We start from the raw sequence: 19,667 nt of genomic DNA on the forward strand, positions 1-19,667 counted from the left end.
TATGAAATAAAAACATTTTTAATGCTGCTAATCTGCTGTTTTCTCACATTTTAACAAACTCTAATACTAGTCATTACTCACTTCATGGAGATAATATGCAAAAGAAAAGAAAAAATGTATAAAAAAAAAAGTTAACTGCAGTTTAGTAACAATACGAAGCAATTGATTTGTTTGTTTGTTTGTTTGTTTGTTTTGGTTTAGTTTATTTCGAATATGCAACAAGACAAAGTAATCTTGATTAGTCCTTAGAACAAATAAAACAGGTATTAAGAAGTCACGGAAGAAAAACAAAAAACAAAAAAACCCAAACTTATATATACATGACTTCATTTGTACATTCGAAAAGGAGTGGGCGGAAGTACAATTTATTTAATCCCACCCCTTCTCCACCGTAATATCGTAATAAATGGTGATAAATCACTTAGGAAAGGTCAAATAATAAGAAAAAATTATCTGGGATCTGCCACAAAAGTCACACTGGGTCTTTATGGGTTAATAACGACAGCCCACATGTCACACAAGTTTAGTAGCTGCTGGACTTGGTTAAATCTGATAATTGTTTATTTATCCTACTGTTACTGACGCTCTTTCAGCTAAAAATGAAGTCACGCTCTCACCACATGCGCTCGCGCACACACGCACGCACCGGCGGAGTATGTATAAGCGCAGCCCCCCGTTATACAGATGTGCAGAACACGTGGTTTTTCCTCAGAGCAGCCCTACAGGCGCACCACTTCCTCTCACGTTTGGATTCCTGCACTTTTTTTTTTTTTTTTTTTTTGCAGCTCTCCGGTTACTGCTGCGGGTACCACAGGAGAACTGACGAGGATACACCCTCATCTCAGCATCTTTGCAAACTACCACATAAATAAGAAGCTTTTCTCTGGCTCCTGTTACTCCTACTTGCATTCCCTACAGGCTGCTGGCAACTAAATTACCCCCCCTCCCCTCCTCTATCCCATCCTTCTCTTTTCTGCTGCAGTTATAGAAGTTACCTGCGCTCAACGGATGGAGCTCTGATTACTATTTTTATTCTTAATTCTTTTTTTTTTTTTTCCTTTTTTAATTTTGCAAAGTGGATATTTGGATACACGCAGATTGAAGGTGCGTGTCGCCCAGGGGGAGCTTTGGTGCAAATGCCAGTGCAATGCTGTGGATGTGACTTCAAACAGCAGCTTGACCACGGTACAGTCCTCTAAAAGCACAATGAAAGGTAGGCGCACTTTATTCCTTTAACAACCCAGGAGGACACACACACACACACACATACACACTCATGGCATCACTAATACAAGAGCTGAATGTGTTTTCTGCGCATACACTCATCCTCTCGCACTTTCTTTGTCACTTTTGTGCGCTCTTTCTCTCAGTTTGAGACGTGTGGAATGCGTGGGCTACAACTCGCGACTGACATCTGGTTTCAATTACGGGACTGTGTTTGGGATTGTTTTGCATCTGGCTGCTGCTGCACATCAAACACTAACTTATGTCAAGAAAACTATTCACAACACAGTCCAAAACATGAACAAAATACACACAAGGACAGCCGATGGTCATTAAATATTAATACAGGGAGATGGATGTGAAAATAAACTTTAAAATGTGAACTTATTGGTGTTTCTGAGAGTTTTTGATGCTAAATTTGGACTGCTAGAGGCTTAAATAATAATACAAAAAAAAAAAAAAAAAGTTATAGAAGGAAACAGTGAGTCAGACTGAGCTGCTGGTCATGAACTGCTTTATTGTGGTCAACTCGAACCCCCCCTGCGCGTGCACAGACATGCGCGCTCACTGTTGATCTGATGACATGTTGTTGTCCAGCAGCAAATCAAACACAACCTCCCCCCCCCCCATCCAATTGTCCATGAGTCATTGCGGTCACTGGTGACAGCGCATCATTTGTGAATAAAAGTTTTTTTATTATTTCCTTTTTTTTTTTTTATTCTGATGTGGTGGTGACTTAATGTTTCTTCCACTGCTGCCTTTCTTTCTTTCTTTCTTTCTGACTTTGCATTGCTAAATTCATCATTACACATATTACACACACACACCACTTGAATGGTCACTACACTGACCTCTTGTTATATTAACCCTTTCATGCACAGTGGTCACTCCAGTGGACAGTTCTTCTCCAGTTGTTCTCTTGTATATTCATGGGTTTTGTTGTTTTAGTTCCATATCAGCCAACATAGTGGGCGCTTATGCACCATCCCATAATACACTGCAGTTCATACCATTACTGTAATGTTGCTGCTCTTGATAAACCTGATCTGCACTAACACATTTTAGTGTAAATTAATTGCTACTTGTTATTAGACTGTCATTAACAGTTTTCTGAAACAAAAAGTTTTTTTTTTTTTTTTTTTGCATATCCTCCTGAGACCCAGCAATGCATTTTGTCCTCTATAGGGGACAAAAGTTTGACAGTTTTACTTTAAAAATGCTGTCCATTACAAAGGACATTCCATTAAAAAATCAAATAAATAAATAAATAAATAAAAATAACTTTTAAAATGTATCTGAAAAAAACAGTTGCATTATGCAGTTTCCAATCATGACAGTTTTTTAATGTAAAAAAGCTAAAACTGTCCATTTCCTGGGTCTCAGGAGGATATTATCTCCATGAAATGAGTAATAACTAATATTAGAGTATAATAAAATGTGAGAAAACAGTAGCAATTTAGCAATTTGCAGCATTAAAAATGTTTTTATTTCATAGTTTTCACACAGTATATCACTTTCTGATGATGATTTTTAAATAAATGTTTCTTTGCTTCAAAACTTAAATGCATGGTGTCCAGCTGAGTGAACATTTTTGTAACTCCATAAAAAATAGGTTCATTAAAAAAAAAAAAAAAAAAAAATCAATTGCATTGTTTTTTTCATGCCTAAAGAGAAAAAAAAACCCTCCAGAAAAAAATATTGACTAAGGTTCTCACAATTCATGCATGAAAGGGTTAAATAAACAGTGTAGGACGCCCCCTTCTGGTGTATTTTAGAATACAAAAGCACACTGTGATATGAACAAGACTTTGCCCTTTGAATAAATCCGGTTCGTGGACCTCCTCCTGGCCTCAGCAGGGAGTTGGACACAGTCACAGTTGGACTTAACGTGTTTCACATTTACTGCTGTTCACCCTATTACAACTGGCACCGAAGGTTTTTTATTCATTTATTTTTTATGTTAACTATAGGCTGGGTTGTTTTTAAGATTTCATTTATTCCAGATATTTGCATTTACTGTCCCTGATCAGTCCATTAATTTCTCTTGTAATAAGTGGAAAGTCTGAAGATGCCTCAGGTTTACTATACTGTATTAGGCCTGCCTCCCAGCATGCACCTGGGAGGTTGTGTTTTGTTTAGCAGTGCAGCTAAAGTGTGTTCTTAACTGTATATATTTTTTTATTTTGGCAGATTCTAGCAGCCACTAATGTATAACAGTGCCCGAGGTTGTAGATCAGGACTGTCAAACTCATTTTAGTTCAGGGGCCACATTCAGCCTAATATGATCTAAACTGGGCCAGACCAGTAAAATAATATAAATAATAGAATAAGAACTTATAAATAATGTCAACTCCAAAGTTTTCTCTATGTTTTTGAGTGAAATAAGTAAAATTCTGTAATGAAAATGTTTACATCTATGAACTGTACTTGAGCATAACATGAACAAATATGAACAACCTGACAATTCTTACAAAAAAATAAGCGCAACGTTAACAATATTACATCTTAATTTATCATTTATACATATGCAGTACAACGTACAGATCACAGTGGATCTACAAATACACAAAACATTTAGTAACAGGCAGAATATTGTTAAAATTCCACATTTCAGACATTTTTGTAAAAGGCCAGTCTGTAAATGTAACCATTGTTGTTTAATTTTCCTTTTTTTTTTTTTTTTTTTTTTTTTACACTAAAACAAAGAGGAATATTTGCAGTTTTCATTATTTATAAGTTATTTATGATAGTATTTTACTGGTCTGATCCACTTTAGATTGAACTGTCCCAAAATGATTTTAACACCGTTTATTGTTCATATCTTCAGTGTAAATTTTGCATTTTACAAATTCATCCCAGGGGCCGGATTGGACCCTTTGGCGGGCTGGTTTTGGCCCCCCGGGCTGCATGTTTGACACCTGTGGGTTATTATGATAGTATTTTACTGATCTGACCCACTTGAGATTGAATTGGTCTGTACATGGAACCTGAATTAAAATGACTGTTAATATCTTAAGTGTAATTTTTGCACTTTTTCACAAATGCATCCTACGGGCCGGATTGGACCCTTTGGTGGGCCGCATTTGGCTTAATTGAAGATTTTTTTACTTAACTGAAGATTTTTATGGCTTAATTGAAGATTTTTTTTTTTTTACTTAATTGAAGATTTTTTTTTTTTTTGTTTAGTTCAAGAATTTTTTCCTTAATTCAAGCTAATTTTATTTTTTTTTTTTATTTATTTTTTTTTTTGCTTTAATTCAATTCAAGACTGTGGAATTTTTGGACTTGGCAAAAACATCCCAGGGGCCAAACTGGACCCTCTGGCGGGCTGCATTTGGCCCCCAGGCTGCATGTTTGATTTATATGTTATTATGGTCATATTTTACTGGTCTGACCCACTTGAGGTTGAACTGGTCTGAATGTGGAACCTGAACTACAAAGGATGGTTAATATTTAATATTTTAGTGTAATTTTTGCATTTCACAAATTTATCCCAAGGGCCAGACTGGACCCTTTGGTGGGCCGGATTTGGCCCCCGGGCTGCATGTTTGACACCTGTGACCTGGAGGGTTCATATTCAAACTTTTGGAACTATTAGGGTCCAAATACACAAATAAATGAACCAAAGACTAATAAAAGTGAGTTTAGCAAAATATGACCACTTTAAGTCTGCATAAAGGTTTGAAGACATCTCCATTTCAAAGCAGAGCATTGATTTCATCGCATTTCAGTGATAATATGTTCAAGCAGTCATATGTTAAACCTCTACTATCCCATACATAAATAAAGTGGCCCTCCTGTGACCTTCCACCGGTCAAATCAGTATTCGTAGACGTACCAGCAACAGGTCTGATGCAATCCGTCTTACACTCACATCCACTCAGTCTGATAAAGTGTGATGAACTCCTTTTCCCTGGATGTTTCTCTAAAAGTCAGAGGACACAATCAGAGTTGCTTAGAAACAAAGAGGAAAGGGATTGAGAAAGGGGTAGTGAGAGAAACAAATTCCTGGAGGAAGATCTGGTTTCACATGTTTTACAACTGTTTACATTTGTCCTGTCACCTCTTAACTCATTCTGATCTCTCTCATGAGGTGGATGCTTAAAATTCTCTGTGATTTGTTAGCCGATATCCCGCAGACGGCACACTTAAAGACCATACAAATCATTTGCGCTTCTGACAGATTGGTTTGTCTTTGCTTTCATCAGGCCACACCTCCGCTCCCTTTTTCACACTCACTTTTGTTGTTTGATTACTTGAATTTTATCATTATTTTCCTCAGGTTTTCGGTCTGTACGGTGGCCCAGAGGTGCAACAGCCCAAAAAATTTTCCATATAAGAATTAAAAAAGAGAACACCCCAAAAAATGATCCACTATAAGGAAAAAAGAGAACAGCCCAAAAAAATATCCACTAAAAGAAAAAAAAGAGAAGAACCCAAAAAATTTTCCATTGTAAGAAAAAAAAGAGAACAGCCCAAAAAATTATCCATTATTAGAAAAAAAAGAGAACAGCCCAAAAAGTTGTCCACTATAAGAAAAAAACAACAGCCCAAAAAAGTATCCACTATAAGAAAGAAAAGAGAACAGCCCAAAAAATTATCCACTGTAAGAAAAAAAAATATAACAGCCCAAAAAATTTATCCACTATAAGAAAAAAAAGAGAACAGCCCCAAAAATGTTCCGTATAGGAAAAAAAAAGAGAACAGCCCAAAAAAGTATCCACTATAAGAAAAAAAGAGAACAGCCCAAAAAGTTATCCACTATAAGAAAAAAAAGAGAACAGCCCAAAAAACCATCCCTTATAAGAAAAAAAAGAGAGTACAGCCCAAAAAATTATCCACTATAAGAAAAAAAGAGAACAGCCCAAAAAAGTATCCACTATAAGAAAAAAAGAGAACAGCCCAAAAAGTTATCCACTATAAGAAAAAAAAGAGAACAGCCCAAAAAACCATCCCTTATAAGAAAAAAAAGAGAGTACAGCCCAAAAAATGATCCACTATAAGGAAAAAAGAGAACAGCCCAAAAAAATATCCACTAAAAGAAAAAAAAGAGAAGAACCCAAAAAATTTTCCATTGTAAGAAAAAAAAGAGAACAGCCCAAAAAATTATCCATTATTAGAAAAAAAAGAGAACAGCCCAAAAAGTTGTCCACTATAAGAAAAAAAACAACAGCCCAAAAAAGTATCCACTATAAGAAAGAAAAGAGAACAGCCCAAAAAATTATCCACTGTAAGAAAAAAAAATATAACAGCCCAAAAAATTTATCCACTATAAGAAAAAAAAGAGAACAGCCCCAAAAATGTTCCGTATAGGAAAAAAAAGAGAACAGCCCAAAAAAGTATCCACTATAAGAAAAAAAGAGAACAGCCCAAAAAGTTATCCACTATAAGAAAAAAAAGAGAACAGCCCAAAAAACCATCCCTTATAAGAAAAAAAAGAGAGTACAGCCCAAAAAATTATCCACTATAAGAAAAAAAGAGAGCAGCCCAAAAAATTATCCACTATAAGAAAAAGAGAGAACAGCCCAAAAAATTATCCATTATAAGAAAAAAAAGAGAGCAGCCCAAAAAATTATCCACTATAAGAAAAAAAGAGAACAGCCCAAAAAATTATCCACTGTAAGAAAAACAAAACATCATCCACCTTTTCAATTATGGGGCGCTGTTTACCCAAAAGGTCTCTTGCTTTAAAATCAAGGCCATCACAAAAATAAAAGCCAAGGCTGAAAATTTTTAAGGCCTTCAGCTAATGTGGCTAATTCTAAGGAAGTAACCCACCAGAAGTGGAGGTCAGTGTGCTAAAAAATAAAGTTATTTAAAAATAGTGGATAATTTTTTGGGCTGTTCTATATTTTTCTTATAGTGGATAATTTTTTTGGGCTGTTCTATTTTTTTCTTATACTAGATAATTTTTTGGGCTGCTGTCTTTTTTTCTTATAGTGGATAATTTTTTGGGCTGTTGTCTTTTTTTCTTATAGTGGATAATTTTTGGGGCTGTTCTATTTTTTTTTTTTTCTTGTAGTGGATAACTTTTTGGGCTGTTCTATTTTTTTCTTATAGTGAATAATTTTTGGGGGCTGTTGCACCTCTGGGCCACCATAGGTCTGAGTTTCTATTCCATTTTTCTTAATAATTACTGGAGCGAATTTCTTTGTTTATTAAGGAACTAGTTAGAATTTGGTCAAAAGTTAAGATCAATGCAACTTCAAATGGGTCATTCCATATGAAATCAACAGATTTTAAGAAATTTTCCCACCTGACCCTCTCAGATTTTTCTAAATTTTTACATACTTACAGAACATAATATATGATGGGAAAATCCAAAATTTCAAGGCTTAATTGTAAATAGTTCCAAAGTTGTGACCATTTGAAGTAGGTAGGGGCTACCCTAAAATTGCGACCAAAATTAAGACTTGAAATTTTCAGCTATTTTCAGGACAACAAAAGCTAGAGGTCTGAAATTTTCGGAATCCTTTCACAGGAATCTATAGTCCTAAGAAATGTGAAAATATTTACGTAAAATTTATGACAAAGTTTATGATAATGACAAAGTTGAGATTTTATCCATTGCGAACTTCTGAAATGCTACATTTGGCCACTCAATACACAAAAACTAATCATCATATTCATTAGGAATTTTCAGCTATTTTCAGGCTTCTATAACTTCTGAACAACAAGAGCTAGAGGTCTGACATTTTCAGAATCATTTCACAGGAATCTATAGTCCTAAGAAATGTGAAAATATTTACTTCAAATTTATAATTGCATGTTACAGAGAATGACAAAGTTGAGATTTTATCCATCGCAAACTTCTAAAATGCTACTTTTGTCCACCCATTACACAAAAATTAATCATCATATTCATTAGAAATTGTATGTGCTATATCTTGGCTACTTAGGGAATGGATCTGTGTAAAATGAAGGTCCTATGTTCTGTTATGTATGATATACGAACAGCTGAAAATCAAAAATATCTGTCCGACCTTCAGATTCAAAGGTCAATACCAGCATGTAGGATAGGTAGGGTCACAAAATAAAAGACACCATGTGAAAGGACAGGAAGTGACCTAAATTTTGACATCAAGCACAACTTGCTTCTATAAATCCTTCTGTGTTAAATGTTCGAATTAAATATGGACGTTTTCGCCCTCAATTTCTCAGCGGGGCCAGGCGGGTGAAGAAATCTTTCCATTCTCTGTTCCGACCAGTTTTGACTGTGTCCGGGCAGGCTGAAGTGTAGTAATGCATGCAGTCACATGATCAGGTCAATCAAGATATGCCCTCTCAGATATTATATCCTGCATTTGATTTGAACTTGATTTTTAGTAGGAACAGTGTGTGGTGTTTTAATTATAATGAAATATATATTGGAGGAGCCCAAGGTTGAAAACACTGCATTACACTAATCATGATAGACTTCCTGTACCTCTTTGTGACACATAGTGGGTCTTTATTTTCACTGACCCAGTACAATGGAAAAGATACTAAAAGTTGCCAAAGTGTTTTCCAACAAACACAAGAGCTGCTTGAGCAGAAACGACCTTTTAAACAATCAGAGTTGGAAGAAATATTGCAAAAGAATACAAGCATTTACTGGAAATGCTTATTCAGTAGTCACTTGTAGCTGTCTTATGACAAGTTTGTTTCTCCTCATATTGTTTCTCTGTTTCACAATTGGCTCATTTTTTTTTCTCCCTGCAGACGACTTCGCCGATGACGAGGAGGTGCAGTCCTTTGGATATAAGAGGTTTGGTAAGTACTATGTTACTTCAGGACGTCCTATGTTCATTTTCACAGGACACTTTCACTGTTGGGTCTAACCTTAGAGCTGATTATCACATCATATATTCATCTGCATTAGAATAGGAATGGGTACGTTAAATGATAAAATAAGATAAGAAATGAATGAATGAATGAATGAGTGAATGAATGTAAGGTAAGGTAAGGTAGGACTGAATGAATGATAAGAATGAATGAATGAATTAATGAATGTAAGGTAAGGTAAGACTGAATGAATGATAAGAATGAATGAATGAATGAATGGTAAGACTGAATGAATGATAAGAAATGAATGAATGAGTGAATGAATGAATGAATGAATGGTAAGGTAAGACTGAATGAATGATAAGATAAGAATGAATGAGTGAATGAATGAATGGTAAGGTAAGACTGAATGAATGAATGAATGAGTGAGTGAATGAATGGTAAGGTAAGACTGAATGAATGATAAGATAAGAAATGAATGAATGAGTGAACGAATGAATGGCAAGGTAAGGTAAGACTGAATGAATGATAAGATAAGATATGAATGAATGAATGAATGAATGGTAAGGTAAGGTAAGACTGAATGAATGATAAGATAAGAAATGAATGAATGAGTGAATGAATAAATGGTATGGTAAGGTAACGTAAGGTAAGACTGAATGAATGATAAGATATGAATGAATGAATGAATGAATGAATGGTAAGGTACTATTTATGCATACAAACTGTTTGACCCGCGCTTTGAGACATGTTAAATATAGACAGTTTCTATCAGCAAAATTGCTTTTGAGTTTGATAAATCATTTTGCGTGTGCTAAATTAATGTATTTACATTTTCTCCTCCCAGCACACGCACAACTGTGTGTAAACGCCCCATATTGCATATTCATTGTGGCAAATGTACTAACTGGATGCAGATGCGCTATTTTGCACCTATGAAAGACTCAAACCCTTAGCGCACACTTTTAATAAATCAGTTTGTAAATTTTTTTGCGTGTGCAATGAGTTTGCACACGTTTTAGTACACACAAACTTTTAGTAGATCCGGCCCTAGATGTGTAAAGACTTTAATTTGAGTAGCATTTCAGTTGGGTGTATTTTCTTGAACTTCTACCAAAGTCAGTTTTTGGTAAAATACCTGTACTTCTACTCAACTGTGACTTTCCGGTACTTTATTCAACACTGGTGATAATAGACTCAATAAAAGATAAATAAAACAAAGTCATCAGGGATCTGTCCACCTGGAATGTAGCTAGTTTCCTGAGGCCAAACAGATGCTGCTGACCCCTCTGGCACAACATGTCAGAGTCTGAAAGAGTATGAATAAGACAAAAAAAAAGTTTAAAAATATAACATGACCCATGCATAATGTGAGCAACTGCCCTTGGATTAACTGGTGTCGGTGGTGATGATTATTACATTTAAAATACTGTTTCAAGAAAGATTTATTAGAATTTGGCAGCAGCGTTCACTTGGAAGTGAAGTGAACTGAAAAGATTTTGGCCCAAGTTCAAAGGTCAAAGTTACTGGGACCTTGTGTCTGTCCAGATGACCTGGTTACATTTTTGTGGCTAAAACGTGCTCAAACATGAAGGTCAACTAAAAAAAACGCATTTATGACTCTAACCCACAGGTGTCAAACATGCGGCACGGGGGCCAAATCTGGCCCGCCAAAGGTTCTGTTCCGGCCCTGCAGGATGAAAGTGCAAAAATGAACCTGAACAGTCCAGGTTGTCCAAATCATTTTGGTTCAGGTTCCACATACAGACCAATGTGGTCTACAGTAAAAACAACAACACAATAACCCATTAATAATGACAACAACAAATTTTCTTTGTGAAAAATTATGTGGAAAAAATTGAAGTGAAAAAAATCGCATTACACTGTGAAAATATTTACATTTACAAAACTATTCTTTCACAATAAAACACAATAAATGCATAACTAAAAACAAAGATGAACAACCCAAAATGTGCAATTTTAACAATATTCTGCTTGTTACGAAATGTTTTGTGCATTTATGGATCCACTGTGATCTGGAGTTGTTAATAATAACAGATGGAATATTGTAGAAATTGTTCAAATATTAGTTCCAAACTCCAAAATGTAACAATATTCTGCCTGTTACCAAATGTTTATGGAACACTGTGTGTAATGTACATGTATAAATAATAAATTGAGACATAATATTGTTAAAATTGCAATATTGTCGTTTTTTTTTTTTTTTTTTTTCAGGTTATCACATCTTTTTTGTAAAATGCAAATATTTTAATAATTTAATTGGGGTTTTTTGTACTAAAACAAAAAGGAAAAACTTGGATTTGTCATTATTTATAGGTTATTAAGTCATTATTTTACTGGTCTGGCCCGCTGCAGATCAAATTGGGCTAAATATGGAACTGAACCCAAATGAGTTTGACAGCCCTGCTCTAACCACTGCTATCTGAGGGAACTGTAAGAAGAGATTATGATGCACAACTTATATCATCATTTCCATATTGAACAATGTTACAGTGCATAAGAGATTTTATATTCTGTCCCACAATACACTAGTGATGTAAATGTCTGAAAGCTGCAAAAGTAATACTTTCTTTAAAGGCAGTGTTTTCCTTGGCCGACCCCCCTGATAATATCTGTGAGGTTAAAACGAGGCCACACCTCATTTCTTGGAAACCAGATTATTTTTGGCCGCTGCTTTAATTTGTATGTCTTTGTTAAAACAGCTTTTGGGTATAGTGGAAAAAGGAAACCACAGCGTCATGGGTGTTCTGACCAGTCCACTGCCATATCAGCATCCAGCATACTTTTGTTCCACACACACCACTTGGTCTAAAACCAAATATTCATTCTCCAAATGGGTCTGCTCATTTCCTCTTCTTCCAATTCAATCTGGTTATCTGAAACTCTAGAACCCAGAGGCAGAATTTTCCAGACAGGTTCACAATCGTCAGGAGGTAAAAATTACCCACTGACCAGATGGTGGTAACTCCCCAGCTGTGTGGAGCACATTCACAAATGATACTTTTACACATTCCATGAGTTCAGGCACGTCTGTATATGACATTTATACCAAGATGGTCTTTGGCAAATTAGGCAAAACTTTATTTAAAAATAAGTCCAATGCTCTTCTTAAAAGGTTATTATTGGTCATTATTTCTGTGAGTCTGTTGTTTATGAAATCATTTAATATGCTCAAACATTAACCCTCTGGTATCGGGGTGTGCCTTTTAGGCACACTTTGCACTTCGTGTTAAAAAACTTCATATTATTTTTCATAATTTAAATAAGGTTAGAATTCAATAGTTGTTCATTTGTGCATGATCTTCAAAATTCTGGCCACCAACTAAAATGTGCACATTGTAAACAAAAGAAAATTACAAAACTAGCATCTGTCTCCCAAGTGTGCCTAAAACGCACTATTTCTAACATTTGATATGTATGATTAGGGCTGACCTGGAGTTACAAAAATAAAATCAAATTAGAGCAGAAAAATAAATCAATATATAATATTTAATAGTTTGATTTACAGGTGTGCATTTTATGCACACTTGGTGACAGATGCTTGTATTTTTGAACATTTGACCTAGTGCCAAAAATAGTCATGCAAATTAACCAGTGTTGGAGTTAATCATTGACATATGCCAGACTGAAAAAATCAAATATGTGATCCACTTTTTATGTAGTATTTTGAAAAAAAACATTTTTTTGTGTTTTTTGCAGCCATAAAAATGGTTTGTTTACATTACAAACACGGGATTTAAAGGGTTAAAAAATGTGACAGTTATTGAGTATTTGGTATTTTTATTTACGGATCAAGTTGATGAAATAGAAAAAAGTGTAAAAGAATTAAAAACAAACTGTATGAAAATTTTTTTGACATTATTCCACAAGTGTGCCAAAAAGGCACACTTGGTGCTTAGTAAGGGCCTTGCTGGATGGGATACCGCATTTGCATTTTGCAAAGATGGATATAATGCACATTTTTGTATCAAGACTGTTGCCCGTATAGATGGAATAATTTAGTCTGTAGAAAAATTCCTCTTCTTATTCTTATTTAGAAACATCAATAATCACTTTGACTGGTCCAGTGATTACATACTGAGTCCCAGTTACACTTTAGATAGATAGATAGACAGACAGACAGACAGACAGACAGATAGATAGATATGCATTTATGACAACTTCTTTTTTTTGACAAAAATGGCCACTCATTTGACCCCCTAAGTAAATTTTAGCCAACATATATGTATACAGAGTACTCTGTGTTTGTGTGTGTGTATGAGTGTGTGCTTTGAAACACACTTCTGATGTATTTACTTAAAAGTTTAATGGGAAAAAATCACAACACTATTGACCACGTCGCCACAAATTGTCATAAATTAGCATCTAATCTCATATCTTATCTTAAGAAACACGAGTAAAAAAGAAATACAACACAAGAGCAAACACTATATATAATAAATTATAAGCTTAAAAAAATCTGGGTAGAATCTATTAAGGATAAATCACATTGTCAAAAATATCTTAATCCAAATTTTGGTGTAACGGTGTAAAGTTTGAGTACCTTCAGTACACAATATTTTCATAAACTAAGCCAAATCTTAGAAATACGTCTGTTTTTAATGATGTATTTCACACCAAGGTGAATTTATCAGATGTGGATTTACAAATGAATACAGTCAAACATTGTAATTATAACCCAAATTAGACACGAGAGTTTGAGAAATTCTGTCCCATAAAGAGCTTACACTTCCAGCAGGTAATGAAGAATATGCAGACTTTACTAGAGCTGCATATTTTACGTTATGGCTGTTGCACTTCAGGCTGCAGTGCTTGATAGGTTTTTGGCTTAAAATTCCATAATTACCCTTCGGTATACTGTATTTCAGCTGGTCTGACAGGAAACAGGAATTCGACTCCTTGTCTGGACTGTGTTTTCGGGCGGTACAAAACCAGCCCCATGACGGGAGGTTTTGGTTGAGGTGTTTTCAGACAAGTAGGGGGTTAAGTATGAGATTGGCAACTGTAATTACTGGTCGCTGTTAAGGTTCAGTCAGACGTGACTCTACTGCTCTGGTCTGAGGCTCAACACACAAGTGGCCTCACTTTTCCACAGTGGTGTGACACAGTCCAGTTTATCTATATGAACTCTGAGTTAAGAGGAAGGTCTGTGATATTTCCCACATTTTAGCTCCTGCAGCTTTAAGTAGTTAAATAATGGCTCTGTAGTTTCTGAATGGAAAAAGCCACTGAAACAAAGCTTATATCAGAGGTCTCAAACATGCTGCCCGGGGGCCAAATCCAGCTCACCAGAGGGTCCAATCTGGCCCCTGGGATGAATTTGTGAAATGCAAAAATTACACTGAAGATATTAATCATTTTATTTCAGGTTCCACATACAAACCAATTTAATCTTAAGTGGGTTGAATCAGTACTATCATAATAGCCAATACATACTGACAACTCCAAATTTTTCTCTTTGTAAATTGGCTAAAATTTCCTTAGGGGTCAAATGAGTGGCCATTTTTGCAAAAAAAAAAAAAAAAAAAAGTTGTCATAAATGCATAGAACTGTGTTGAAATAAAACTAATCCATTTGTGCACAGACTACTGATATTATTTGACAGTGGAAGCTCTATTTTCAGAAATATTGGATTTGGAATAGCACGTGTATGTGAAAACTTTTGGTGGTGGACGGACGTGACATTACCCATGATGCTCTGGTCAGTACCAGTACTTTATTAGGAATAAACTTATAGACTTACTATTGATAATTCTCCTCTTATTCATAAATGTTAGTATTGTGGATCTAAAACAATAACAGCTGACACAAAAACACTAAATGTGTCAGTGGACGGATGTGACATGGTTGTTGTGGATCCCATCATACTGATGCTCTGCAGCCATGTCACTGTTTACACTAATGATCCCTGTGCAAAAACTAGGATCACAATTATTTATTGGATAGTTTATCATCAGACTAAAGAGTAAATAACAATATAGAATTGTTATTTCTTTATAAAAATGCTTATTATTAGAAAACTGTTGATTTAAACAGTGCTGTGTGCCATTCTTCATGTATGTATTGGCGTAACATAAGCAGGATGGATCAGCACCATACTCCAGATTGAACCTGTACAAATAAAACATGTGATATGTAGGATAGAATCTGGGAAGAAAAACTGGGGAATCTAAAAGAACAGAATATTTGTTTTTCAGGTAAATTCAGTTCAAATAGAACTTGGCCATTTGTGACATGAAAATATAGCATTAATTGTGATGAAATCTGACATTTTTGAGCTGAAAACATAGTTCATATGAGCATCAACATGTTGAACAGAACTGAAATCCTGTACATTTGCAGAACTTGCATTTACCAACACAAAGTTCCTTTGGGGATTCACTGAGATTGATTTCTGATGCACAAAGACAGAAATAAGACCTCGAAGCAAATTTAGCCAAAATATAAACACTTTCATGTCATTTTTACTACATTACACAAGTGCAAGTTTATCAATATTCTGCCTGCTATTTGTTCTGCCTGCTATTTGTTTTGTGTATTTGTTGATCCACTGTGATCTGTAAGTTGTAATTTACATATTGTAAATGATAAACTGAGACATAATTTTGTTAAAATTGCACTAAGTTTTCTTAAGACATTTCAGTTTGTTCATGTTATTCACATTGTTTTAAAGGATAGGTGGTAGATGTTAACATTTTCATCGCATAATTGTACTTTTTTTCACTCTAAAACATAGAGGAAAGTTTGAAGTTGACATTATTTATATATTATTATGTCATTATTTCACTGGTTCGGCCCACTTCAGATTAAATTAGTCTTAATGTTGCCCCTGAACTAAAATGAGTTTGACACCCCTGGCTTATATCCGTGGCCATTAACCTATATGTTGAACAGGTTTTTTCCTTTTGTTGACAGCATACCTGTGCAGAACCTTAACTTTAGGGTGATGTATTAGCATCTCCTGATAGCTTTCTCCTGCCTCTGTCCCAGAGCACAGGTCAGGTTTCAGCATCGCAGCAGCCCCCTTTGCTTTACGACGTGTTTCAGAGCATGTGTGTCATCCTACAGTTCAGCAGTCAGGCTGTGTCAGTGGAGTAGGAGTTCATCAGATGTAGAATTTCAGTCATTGTCTAAAGTTCAGTTTTCTTAACCTTGAGTTTTTAACTGAACACAGTAACTGGTAATACCTGAACAAAGACATGCTAAATATAGTTTTCTCAGGGAAGATTCAGTCAGTAAACTTGTTTCTGACTGTAGGTATTTTACACTGTGGTTTACAGTTGTGAGACTATGTATGGATGAGGCAGATACTTCTGTTCATGATAGCCTACAAAATTAGTTTTAATGTTATTATCTGTTAATATAGTGTGAATATAATGATAAAATGTAACTTTAACTGTGAGATTCAAGACAAGGGAAAATGACCTTGGTTTGCTACAGAAAATAAATGCTAAGGAATGTGTCTCAGCTGGAAATCACAAAGTTTTATGACGTTTTATTATTATGTTTGATACTGAAGCAGAAAGGGTGTTATCAGCATGATTTTCTGCCATCCCAAAAATCATTGTAATCACGTTGTTGGCATGTTTCTTCCCACGGGAATGAAACCAAAGCTGTGTTTAATACTTTTTTTGACGTCTCTTGGCTCTTGCTAATGGTATACATCATGTAGAGGCCACATAGAGAACAGGGGGGAAAGTGGGTGGGGCAGGGGCCGGGGTGGGGGGTAGTGAAACGCACCTATCCTCCCCTAGTCTCTGTCCATGGACCGACCATAACATGTAGGTTTCACACTGCACCACTGTCTGTGGATAATTACAAGTAAAAACTGTATCGCCATAAAACAAACTAGAGATATTATTAGAACAGAAAAGACAACCATAGCTATTAAAATAGTTTGTCAAACCACACAACTTCAAGTAGATACCAATGATATAAGGTATAATAACAAGGCTATATAGACTCATAACCTTAACTTTATGACAAATGAAGTGAATACATTCAAATGTTCTGTAGGTTTCGTACATTTTTATTGCCATTGTGGTAAAGAAGTTAAACACCATACTGTCAAAGGGGGTATCTAACATCACATGTCCTAGTTAGCAGAGTGATCAGTGTTTCAGTACATTAGCATTAGCAAGTTTCTCCAAAGATGCTTAAGAACAAAGACGGATGAATGGAGCATGATTTTCTGTTTCAGTGTCACATGTTTTTCCATTTATTCAAACCGTGAACAGATCCTGTACCAGTCATTCTGATGGGAGAAGTGAAAGTGATTTACAGATTTCAAGTAAATATTTCACCTCGAGGTCACCCAAGTAAATATATATCTTCCTTCTTCCGTCGTCCACGTATCTTCATTCTAACATAAATCTCTGAACTTTTCTGACACAGAAAATGAGAACATCAATTTTGGTTGAAGTCTTTTTCTGTCTCAGCAACAAACTCTTGTAAGATCTTACAAGACAAATTTTTCGTGAAGGAAAAACAAGCACGAAAAGTTTTAACAGTAAAAATATATATATTGGTTTAGTATACTTTCATTTGGATCCTATTAATTTACTTTCATTTAATCACACAGTGTTCTCTACCCTCTGAGCACACCCACAGGCAGACAGGAAGTGAACAGTCCGTGCGTTTCCATGACAACTTTTGTTCCTGGTTTAAACTGATTAAAGGTTAGATCCTATTTCAGATGCCCATGTAAACACCTTATTCCAGCTGAAAAAAAAAAGTTGGGATTAAATTTAAACCCGATTAAAGTCACTGGTTTAATCCACTTTTGAATGAAATTATTCCTGGGACATGTAAACCCTTTATTCCGTTTGGACTGTATTCCTTCCATTCTGCTCATGCTCATTGTCTTGACGCACACATTCTGCGCTGGTGGAAGAATACGCAATGCAGTCTAGTGTTCCCAAACTGTTCCAGTGGGCTATTCTGATGGGATCTACCAGCCTGGAAAACCCTGAAGGAACAGTTCATCACCTGTTTTTTGTTCATTCATTTGTCATGCACTAATGAGTTCGATAAGTGGGCTAAACAGTTTGCACTGCAGTGCACCGATTGACTTGTTCTTCCGGCCCTTCTGTTAGCTTAGCTTAGCCTAGCTTAGCATAATTGCTTCATTCTTATGGTCAGATGTAGCCAGGCTTTTATAGGTGATCCGTAGTATTTTATGAGTGATTTTGTGAAATTCAGCTCTCCCTAATCATTTCTTTAGTCCGCTGGGGTCAATATGATCACAAACTGAGGCTCAAATCATGGCCATGTGACTTACTGCAGTAATAAAATCTGGGCAAATAAAAACTAATCCAAAGCTAAAACGGTAGAGCAAAGCTAATTTAGCGCATGCATCCCTTCCAACAAAAAGATTTTCCAACTTCAAGACTGTATGAGTGCAGTAAGTTGCGGATCTAAAGAAATAATTAGAGAGAATCGGATTTCAGAAAATCACTTAGAAAAGACAACAAATCACCTTTAAAAAACTGGCTACATGTGACCATGGAAATGCAGTGACTATGCTAAGCTAAGCTAACAGAAGGGCTGCCAGAACCCAATAAACGCTTCTCCTGTAAACCTTTATTCGGGTTTAACATTTCCATGTAAACAGAAGAGAAAGTACTTTAGTTCCGGATTAATTTCTTCTGGAAAAATAAATCGGATTTAAAAAACATCATGTAACCGTACCCAATTTCACCTCATTGATGAAACTTAGTTTAAAAAAGGCCTTCGGTAAATCAACCACAACACAGACTCCAATACACTTTCACTTCTACCACACAAACATGCATAGTCTTTTTGAACTTTCTACCAAAGAAACAAACCAATTATTTACATGAACTTTCAGTGTTGGATTTTGGACTGAGTTTATTCAATTCATCTGCTTTCAGTCTTTTTTTTTTTTTTTTTTTTTTTTTTTGCAAAGTTAAGCTAAGTATCTCCTGCCACCATACTTAACTCACAGACATGACAATGATCTTTTCTTTTGCACGGAAAGCAATATTAGTGTTCTTTCCTCAGACCCTAGCTGTTTCACTGTTTCCTTTGGTTCTTTCTTCTCTCTGTACCTCCAACACATATTTTTGTACAAACCTAAAGGTACAGCATGTTGTCAAATGTCTTAGAGTAGAGAAATGGGTTGTTTGACTCGTTTTGACATCTGCTTTCCACAAGAAGTCTATTATCCCACCGAGATTATGTCCAAACCCAAGAACTGCTGAGCCACTTCCTGCGCCCATACAGCAAATTTTTAGTGCAAACCTATATAGTCAGAGAGAAAGGGAGACAGAGGCATTGAGGGAGTTATTGTGGGTTTGTGTGTCAGCAGTGGAGCAAAGAGAATAGAAGGACAATGGAAAATTGAACTTACACTGATCTTAATTAAATCATTTATCTATTTGGACTTTTTCTCTTACTTGGTGTTTCTCTGTGCCAAGTGCTTTTATTAATCTGCTTTCCTTTTTTCTTATTCAAAGGGGAAACATTTGTCAACAGTTTTATTTTCAGCTGAGGAGTTGCATTCCTTACCCGACTTATTTTTGGGAGCAAAACAGCAAGTGGTTTTAATTTACGGGGACTTTATTACCAGAAAAGAATGTTTTCAGAATGCCTGCCTGTTACTTACAACCCCCTCCAGGGCATGCATGCATGCAGTT

The 19,667-nt window shown here is 35.5% G+C and overlaps 1 protein-coding gene across 1 annotated transcript in view; it reads left to right on the forward strand.

Annotated features, from left to right (window-relative positions):
* The first annotated feature begins 761 nt into the window (after positions 1-761).
* colec12 (collectin sub-family member 12) overlaps positions 762-19,667 on the forward strand; it is a 59,088-nt gene continuing 40,182 nt past the window's right edge. Inside the window, exons 1-2 of the mRNA XM_030160097.1 lie at positions 762-1,213; positions 8,926-8,976. Coding sequence (XP_030015957.1) covers positions 1,207-1,213; positions 8,926-8,976 — 58 coding nt within the window. The 5' untranslated portion in view covers positions 762-1,206. The remainder of the gene's footprint in view (positions 1,214-8,925; positions 8,977-19,667) is intronic.

The sequence above is a fragment of the Sphaeramia orbicularis genome, chromosome 17, assembly GCF_902148855.1.
Source record: "Sphaeramia orbicularis chromosome 17, fSphaOr1.1, whole genome shotgun sequence".
Classification (NCBI taxonomy): domain Eukaryota; kingdom Metazoa; phylum Chordata; class Actinopteri; order Kurtiformes; family Apogonidae; genus Sphaeramia; species Sphaeramia orbicularis.